Raw genomic sequence first — 9,323 nt, 5'->3', positions numbered from 1 at the left:
CTGCAGGAGCCGGAAGGGTGGCTGTGACTCCCTGTGACAAGGTCTCCTGCCTGGGCTACATTCCTCCTCCCCCTCGCTGGCCCTGCTCCCCCAGCCCAGGGCCAAGCAGGCTGTGATCTGCTCACACTGATAAGGCTGTACTGTGGACTCCTGCACCCCTGGGAAAGCAGCAGTTGCCCCATAATCCCAGAACCAGTGGCAGAATCAGAAAATAATTTAAACCAACTGATGAGACAAAGGACAGGTGATGCAGGTAGCTTCCCCTCAGCTCTGGGGTGTCCTCTGGGACCACCCACATTTACCATGGCTAAGCCTATAGAAGATGCACAGGAAGTGAAAGATCTGACTCAGATGTCACACCCTAGTTGGGCACATGTTCGCAGGCAGGGATGGGGATGAGATGGGAAGCTGTTATGTTGGAGGATGAAATCTCTGCAGGGCCCTGGCCTGTGGGTAAACAAGTCCCTGGGCTCTTGAGGACGCTTGATGTGTCCAGTCTGGGGTGATAGCCCCCCACTCACCATCGATGATCTCCTCCTTCACTTTGTGAAGTTCTCTGACCACCTCCTCTAGGATCTCCTGTGGGGAGCAGAGCCTCAGTGTGAAGGGGCAGACGCACCATGTGCACCCTCACCTCAGTGCCCAAGTGGCCAACCCCTCCCCACGCTCGGGGATGAAGGCATAGGGTTGGGGAGATGGCAGCCCATGCTGCTGTCTTCCCACACCTCAAGTGTAATCTGTTGAAGCCAAGGGCTGCCTTGGAGAGGGGAGCCTCCAAGCCAGCTGGGGGAAGGGCAGGGCAAATGATGCACTTGGATGTCCCTCTTCTCCCTGTTGGGCTGACATTTTGACTACCAAGTAGAATTCCCTTCTGGCCTGCCCAGCCACACTGGCCAGAGAAGTCCCTGAGCTATGGGCTCCTCCCTAGTCCTCAGGAAAGGGCCTTCTCACCTGCTTCATCCGGTCAAAATCGAAGGCATCCAGGGCCACATCATTTACACTCCCAGCGGGCTTCATCCTGGGAAGGAATGCAGGGGAGGTGAAGTGGGGGGGTGGAGTCCGCAGGTGCCAACATGTTAGGAAAGTGTATGTGGAAAGAAACCTGGGCACCCAAAACCCCCTAGGTCCCAGCCGAGCACTGCACAGCCCTCAGTCGCCCTCCTACTATCTGACTTTCTCATGGTTTCTGCTTTTCATCTCTGGCTGCTCTTTAACAGCTTGAAAAGGGTTCTAGTGCTCTACTTCAGGAGGTGCCCACAGGCCCAGACACTACACCTGTAGTTGCCAACTCAAGAATGAGGGCTGGGGTCTGGCCAAGAAACTGGTCTCTGATTTGAAGTATCTTACACAGACACAGCAACCCAAAGAGGCAACTTCATGTGCCCCCCATCGCCTCTCCTGGGAGGAAAACCAAGTCTGTAAGCTATTCCCCAGCATGGCAGTGTGTGTTCCTAACCAAACCGAGGCCCGGGTGAAACAGTTATAATGGGATTAAATCACATGTAAAACCACATGGTAAACATCAGTCTCGATGAAACATACCAGCACCCCTGGTGTTTTTCACCAGTTCTGGCAGGCAACCAGTTCTTCGGCAAACAACCTTGGATGTGGTTTCGCTCTGTTGAGGCAAATTCTTCCACCCAAGTTTTCAGTTCCTTGGACTGCACTTTAAAAAGTTTCTAAACTAAGCCTAACTGGTTGGAAATTTAATGTCTTGCAAACACATCTTCCTGGGAAATCTTGGCAAAGTACTTGTCTAACCCCCTGTTTTTTTAATGCATCGTGATGGCGCTGAAAGGCACATTTTTCTGGACCTGATTTCCCTCCATAGGTGGAGGGAGCGGCTGGGGGGCCTGGGGTCTCAGGGAGCGGGTCTGGTATATGCACGTCATGGCGTAGGCAGCGGCGCACATTGCAGTCTGTTTGACAGGGCCGGGGCGTCGGGGAGGGATCGTGTCCAGGGCCTTCTTGGCATCTAAGGAGGTTAAGGATGAAAAGCAAAGTGCTCCTGCACCCCTCCTGGGGGAACATGGATGTAACGTGGCCTGAACAAATCTGCTGGCAATTCTGGGTCTTGATGTTTACAGGTCCAGCCCAAGGTGCCGGGGCCTTCATGCCTCTCCGCAGGGTCCAGTCCGTGTTCCAACAACAATTTGCTGGGTGACCTAGGCAAGCTGCTTCACCTCTCTGGGCCTCAGTTCGCCCCTCTAGACGCCTGACAACTGTACCTGATGACAGATGCGCGCCTGCTTCGTGAGCTCTGCAGTGCTACTGCCTGAGAGGGGCATTCTTGTCCACATGCCCCTCTGGAATCACCTGTGAAACTAGGGAAGGGATTTGTCTCAGAGCTGGAAGGACCCCCGTTCCAAGTGTGAATTTCCTTGACAACATTCCAGCCAGTGAGGGACATGCGGCCCCTCGGGAGATGGCAAACCATCTCTAAGCCCAGCTGTCTTCCTTTCTCACTGCTTCCAGGGCAGTTCAATTGGGTGTGTTGAGTCTGGGGTACCTTAGACATGGCAGGCTAATGGACAGCTAGCTGTGGGACTCGGGAGGTCCTGACTGAGGATGGAGGGCTAAGAGTGACCATTATGTCACTGCCTGTTAAAACTGCAGGAAAGGTAAGATTCTGCAGAGAGAATGTGCTCTGGGAGGAGAAGACCAAGGGGAGAGGAGAGGCAGGGCCATGTGGGGGTGAGTGGAAAGGAGGGTATTCAGACCGAGGAGTGCCAGGGAGCCATGGCTCCTGGCCTTGGTGCGTCCATCAGTAGGGAGCAGCTGTTCTGCCTGTGCTTGGGGGTCTCCATGGCTGCTGCTGCCAGGCCTCCTGTAGGACCACTGACCCTTTGCTCTGCCCCATTGGTCCCACCTTCTGGACAACCAGAGTAAGTTTTCCAAAGTGATGATCCACCTGGGCACCCCATGTTTCTGGCTCTCTGACTGGGGCCATTGCCACTAGTACACAATCCAAACCTGTAGCCAGTGGATCCTTCCTGCCCCTCTAAGCTCTCTCTACCCTCCCACTTCCCAGCCCCACAGACATTCTCTCAGTTCTTTGAACTTGTGGGTTGGTGCCAAACTTAGGCCTTGGCATTTGCCCTCCCTCTATCTAGCCTTGAAAGCTTCCCTACAGGTCCTTGGTCGGCAATCACCTCCTCATCCGGACCCCTACTTCTGAGAGATGCCTGTGCCAACCCTACCTGCTAAGACCCTCTGTTCTTGTCACTCTCTACCATGCTACCCTCCTGTCCTCCGCAGAGCCCCATCCAGAGCCTCCACTGCCCCTTACATAGTGTTTCATGAGGCTCTTCCAAGAGGAAGTTTCAGCCCGGAACCGGGCTGACCACAGGCCCTTCCTGGGGTCTCTACGTCACAGCTTGTCAGCACCTGGAAAAGCCATCCCAGCCAGGTCAGGCCTCCTGCTCTGCTCAGAACTTTGTGTCATTCTTCAAGGCCAGGCTCACATGTCATCTGCTCTGTGGCTGATGGGCAGCAGAGATGTTTCATGGTATGGGTCCTCCAGGCCTTCAAATTCAGGCCACACTTGTCCCATGGTCACTAGATGGCTCTTTGCCTTGAATTTCTTTTCTGGGTTACCTCATTTCCAAATATTCCTATCCCATTGTCATGCCAATTTTTGGTTTGGGGAATATGATCGCTGCCTCTGTGGGTAAAGCAGTCTGTGTGTGCTGAGTACAGGGCAGAGATGGGTGCTGGAGGAGGATGCTGGGTGCTGGCCACCCTGAGTTGCTGAGCTGTGGATGCAGCTTGCATCTGGGAGCACTTCCTGGGAGCTGGTGCTGTTCACTAGCATCCACACAGTTGCCTGTTGCCAAGTGCCAACAAACCACCCTTTCCAGGGAGATGGAGGCTGAGGGAGGCTACCTAATGGCCCAGTGTCACTGGTTAACAAGTGCAGAGATGGGACTCAGTCTTGGGTTCCACTTTACCGCCCCTCTGGACAAACTGTTCCCCTCCCTAGGCCTTAGTCTCCCCATCCAAGTGTCCTTCGAGTTCTAATGCTCCTGGATCTAAAAGTAGAGGAGACCACCCTTTCCCAGAGCAGATGTTAATGACAGGACATGAGACAGGGTTTGGGATGTTAGTTGTGAGGCAGGGGACAAAGGAGGCCCCAGAAGTTGGGGGACACACAAGCAGGAGGGATGTTCGGTACCTAGAGTGAGGCTGCGACTGAAGGGGGCTCTTAGCTTCGGGGCTCTTGGCCACAGACGGGGTTCTAAGGCAATGGAATGAAACAGACATGTGAATGGGAGCCCCTTGCCCCCACCCTGGCCCCCCAGATACGCTGCTGTAGTTCTCCCAGGGCAGCTCACCTGCACAGCAACGATGACACAGGCTTCTCCACCGAGTTGCTCCGCTCCCAGGGCTTCCGGCCAGCCTCTGCCAAGTCATTTGATGGGTGGAGAGTCTTAGAATCAAGAAGGCTCTCAGTCACAATCCCCAACCCCTCCGCAGCCCAGACAGCGAGCCCCGGGCAGGAAGGCCCTGGCAGGATGCTCGCCTGACAGAATGGTCTGCTTTGAGCTGAGGGGAACCCAGCTCCTTTCTCTCAGACCGCTTCTGCCCAAGACAGCCCTTTCCAGGGCATAGCCCTGAGTCTTCTCTATGCCAAGACATGGTGTCTGGGCCATTGCCTCTCCTTGCTGGGGCCAGGTTGAGTCCTCTCACCATGCTCTTCTCCCCCACGTACTGTCATTCTGCCTCTTCCTATCCTGGCTTGAAAACTCATTTTCTTCTAAAAATTAAATGGCATTAATTATATTTCATTTTACTTGAAGAGATGTATTTGAATTGAATTGAACCCACCAACTCTGCAGGGCAAGCAAAGAAGAAGAAGAAAACCATTCCTGGGTGGAGAGGATAAGCCCACCTCCCTGTCCTGAGCCCGAGCCTCTCAGACTGGCTGCGGTGAGGCAAGCCTGTCAACCCCCACCCCGCCCTGAGCCCCCACCATGTGTGCTGGGCCTGTGGGCACAAGACTGAGGACCACATCCAAGCTCCAGCATTTGACCTAGAGCAAACAGTCATATAAGCCTTGACTTCCTAAACAACGCATGTTGTCATGAGGCGCAAATGAGGGCAGGATGTTGTTCATGTGGTTATTCATCCCAGATTTCCAGGCACAGCTCCAGGAGGAGGATGGGGTGTGCACAGCCCCACCCCAGGGAAAGCAAATGGCAGGGAAGAGCCTGATGCCCCTGGGGGCGGCCTAATTCATGGTGCCTTCCCTATTTCATCACGAGCATGGGCCTAGTGGACACTGAGGAAATGTATGTTGAACGATAGCATCTCCTTCCTCACAAAAGTCTCTGGTCGCATCCCCTCAATACTGCGCCGACTGGAGAATGTGAGTAGGGCAGGGACTGGGCCTCTGGTGGAGAGAGCTTATTGACCTTTGTAACATTACTAAGATTTGACATTTCAGAGTGTGCAGCAGATCCTTACACTCCAGAGTAGTGGCCCAGACAGGGAACTGGGCCTTGGATGCAATCATCTGTCACTGGACGTACAATGTCAGGTAGGCCCTTGCCCTTGGCAGGAGTCAGCACCCCCGTGTGATCAGGGGTTGGAACTGGGTGGTCCTCGTGGTCTGGCAGGCTGTGAGCTGTGAGCAAGTAGTGCATCCCATTGGGAAGCTCGCATGCGGCTCACTCAGGCACTGCCCGGTGCTCATGCTCAGCCGCCTGCTGAGATAAGGCCAGGGTCCAGCAAGGCCTGGTTGGGGCTCCTCCAGGAGGCTCAGGAACTCACAGAAGCGGGAGCCTCTGTGCAGGAAGGGCAATAAGACCCCTCTGTGCAGGCATCAGGACCTCTCTGTTCAGCTGTACGGAGAGCTGGTTGTGTGGGATCCCCTCTAGAGTGCTTCCTGCCTGAGACCCTGTACCTGTGGAATTGGGATGGCACCCTCTTACCTGAGGAGTTAGGTAGCTGGCTGGCTGCCCGGGTCCCCGGAGATGGAGAGGTGCTGGGATCTTCCTACAATGGAAAAGAAATCTGCTCAGGAAGGCTGGCAGGGGCAGGGCAGGACAACGTTGGACCAAAGGCATTTCTAAAGCTTGCTTTCCAATTTTCTAAGTGAACATATATTACTTTTTTTTAAATTGTGAAATATATATATGTATAAAGCAATAAATTTCCAAGTACATTTTAACAAGTAGTTATAGAGCAGATTCTAAGGTTTGGTATGGGTTACAGTTCCATGATTTATTTCTCTCCCATCTCTCAAGGGACTTTGCCAATACTTTTTTATTATCTGCTAAATATACTCTGGGATGTATCTAGGAATTACTATACAGGATTAAAGGCTCTTATTCTTATTCTGGGCTCCCTGTGTTTGGATTGTTTAAATGATCTCTCCAGACAGGTTGTGTTAGATTATGTGCTACAGAAAATTTAGGTTCTGGACATAAAACTATCTTCCTTTGGTCTCAAGAGTAGATGAAGTTCTAAAATACAGGCAATGTCCCCCTTACCCCTGCAATATTACTATTATTATTGAAAAAATGAAAACCTTCCTGGGGAGTCCGTCTAGTCTGCAGCAAAGTCAAGGAAGACATGGCCATAGGGAGATACAGGTTCTGTGTACAGCTGGGAAGAGCCTCCTTCTGGCACTCATCCCCCCTGCTATTACCTGAGTGGCTCACTCCTTGGACAAGTGCTACCTGGGCTCCTGGACAGCACACACACAGTTCACAGGACTTCCCTAAGCAGTCTTGCCTCTGTGTTCCAGGCCCCAGCTCACTCCTCCTGTGGCTGGACGCCTTGGCCTGAAGCAAGCAGGAAGCTTTGGGTGGACCTGAGCTCTGGTCACAGAAGATTCATCAGATCTCAATCCTTCAAGACTTTCTAGAGAGCAGGTTGTGGTAAGGATCTTGTATCGTTGCCAGAATGGTAGCTCTAAGGCCTAACTTCATGCCTGCTCTGTTAAAAGCCGCTGAAGCAACCTTGCTGCATCTTGAGTACATCTCCAATGGGCCTCAGCACCCCACCTGCCGCTGTACACACAACCTCTTTTCTGTTTCTTTGTCTCACTGTGCTCTCTGCTATGTATTCCTCTGCTCTCCTCTCTACCCTGCAAGCTCTCCTGGGAGCCTCAAGGCTGGGTTTGGGGCCTTGCTCTCCTGGGCCATCACTGCCCCTGGAGCTCCTTCTATTGCTGCCCTGGTCACATTCTTTGCCAATTGCCTGCCTGTTGGTTGCCTCTGCCAATGGGCTCTGACTGCTCAGGGACTTTGGCCCACCCCACCTCTGGATCCCCAGCAGATGGCACAGTGCCTGGCACGTAGCAGGGCCCAGAAATGCCTGCCTAGGGAATACACCCCTGTCTTGTCCATCTGATGAGCCTGGGGTGGTAATCCAATGAGGGATGTGAATAAGCCAATAGTCATAAAAGCTAACATTTATTAAGTATGACATGTATTTTGGAAAGAATTTAAACTATGAAGAATTTTAACCAAAATAACTGGTATTTATTGAGTAACTAAAATTCTTGCATTCTTGTTAAGGAAAACACATACAGTTGTGACCCAGAGCTTCTGAGCAGGGTGAACCAAGCAAGACTGATTAATGTAGTTCTAACCAAAAGCCAAGACTCTCCTTCTATCACTGGCCTTGTCACATTCTTTGTCCACTGTCTGTTTTTCCTCATCTAGTGCATGTGACGCTTATGAGGTGAGGGGTCTTAGACTCCCATTGCCACCCCTAGGCGCGTGGGACTCTGGGCTGAATGCTCTAAGCAGGAGGCCCCCCTGGCACCACCCCCACCCAATCGTGAGCATGTGACAGCCAGGACCAGGCCACCACCACCTGTCCTATACTGAAAGCAAGCCCAGCACCTAACAGGAATCCCCAAATATTTGTTCGGTGAATGAAGGCATTTGGGAGTCTCTGGCTTAGAACATGCTAGGCAGTGATTCTGTGGCCAAGTCTCATAACCCTTCTCATTTTAAAGAGAGGGCTGAAGAATGGAAATGATTTGCATGGGGAGCAGGACCTAAAGGAAATAGGTAAGAAGGACAGCTATTATGGATGAAATAGGAGAAATGAAAAAGTTAGAAGTTTTTCTTCATTGTCCTTTTGTCATTATTTCAAAAAGCAAAAACAAAAATCTAACCCCCAAACCTCCTCCCTACATAAAAGGGAAGTTAGGCTCTAATACCAGGACAGGAGGGAGAGCTTGCCAGGGTCCCACTGCTGCATTTTTGCCCAGTAACTCGCAGTTCCCAGAGTAGGCACAACACAAGCCCTCTTCAGGTAGTCTTGCAGTCAAGGATGGCATGGCACGGAGTGGTGTTCATGCCATAGTGTGGGCATCATTTTCAGTAAGGGGACAGGTCTGCAGAGAGGTGACATAATCAGCCACAGCCAGCAAGAAGTGTGGGCACGCCCTCCTGAAAGCATGACTCCACATCATGGTCCTGTTCTTCTTTTAAATAATGCTTACTGCTTTTTCTCCACTGATTTATATGAACCTAATTGTATTCATTGATGAGAGTTTGGAAAATATAAATAAAGAAAATTATAAAATGCCCACAGCATCTCTCCTCCCATGCCCCTGTGGGGTGGCGGAGCTTTTTACTCCTTCTCTTTTCAGAGGCTGCCCTGGGGGTGAAACAGTAGTGACCCCATGACTCATTGAAAAAAGGCAGAAAAGATGGGAGGTCAGAGGAACATAGCTCTGTCCTTGGAGTCTGTAGGCTCAAGAATGTGTTTTTCTCCCGGAAGTGCCTTTGAATTGAAATGTACTCTCCTTTGTCAAACTAGAGGATTAGGAGGAACTGAGGTTGTGACACACTACAGCCAAATAAGAAAAGCCAATGCTAAATAAAAAGTTTGCACACTGTTGGCAGAAACAAGGCTGCAGTGTTTTGGCACCTGGTGATTACTCTGCAGCTTCCAACCAGATCAGCCTCAACAATTTGAGAAATTCGTGGAGAGTTATCTGGCGGAATTCTGTACTCTGTGCAAGACAAGGAGGACCTTGGGGGAAGCCGAGGATGCACACTTTGCCCTTGTAAGGCCTGTGGTTTGGCAGGAAAGAGCAACTCTGAGCAAGAACGTGTGCCTGGAGGTCCCTGGAGAATAAGCACAAGGTGCTGTGGATCACACTGACCTGGCTTGGGGGTCTGGGCTTGAGGTTTAAGCTGAGAAGCAAAGGCTGAGGTGCAGCCAGCTGGGGGAGGTCAAGGCCAAGGCACACACGGGGTCAGTACCCAAGTGTCAGCTTGTATGGCCAGAGCCCAGCATGTCAGCTCTGGCTGGAGGGTCTGTAAATCAGTGAGTACACATTTGTGTTCTGGTGG

At 51.9% G+C, this 9,323-nt stretch overlaps 1 protein-coding gene across 3 annotated transcripts in view; it reads right to left on the bottom strand.

The window, feature by feature from the left end:
* Nucleotides 1-9,323, bottom strand: part of EVL (Enah/Vasp-like) — a 181,902-nt gene that overhangs the window by 2,292 nt on the left and 170,287 nt on the right. For all 3 annotated transcript variants that reach the window (XM_077123517.1, XM_077123515.1, XM_077123516.1), the window contains exons 9-13: nucleotides 5,934-5,997; nucleotides 4,335-4,401; nucleotides 4,175-4,237; nucleotides 952-1,018; nucleotides 522-579 (exon numbers count right to left, since the gene is read on the bottom strand). In XM_077123517.1, the coding sequence (XP_076979632.1) occupies nucleotides 522-579; nucleotides 952-1,018; nucleotides 4,175-4,237; nucleotides 4,335-4,401; nucleotides 5,934-5,997 (319 nt within the window). The remainder of the gene's footprint in view (nucleotides 1-521; nucleotides 580-951; nucleotides 1,019-4,174; nucleotides 4,238-4,334; nucleotides 4,402-5,933; nucleotides 5,998-9,323) is intronic.

This window comes from Tamandua tetradactyla, chromosome 12 (assembly GCF_023851605.1).
Source record: "Tamandua tetradactyla isolate mTamTet1 chromosome 12, mTamTet1.pri, whole genome shotgun sequence".
NCBI classification, from domain to species: Eukaryota; Metazoa; Chordata; class Mammalia; order Pilosa; family Myrmecophagidae; genus Tamandua; species Tamandua tetradactyla.
The sequence above is the reverse complement of the archived record's forward strand: the minus strand, read 5'-3'. Positions and strand labels throughout refer to the sequence as shown.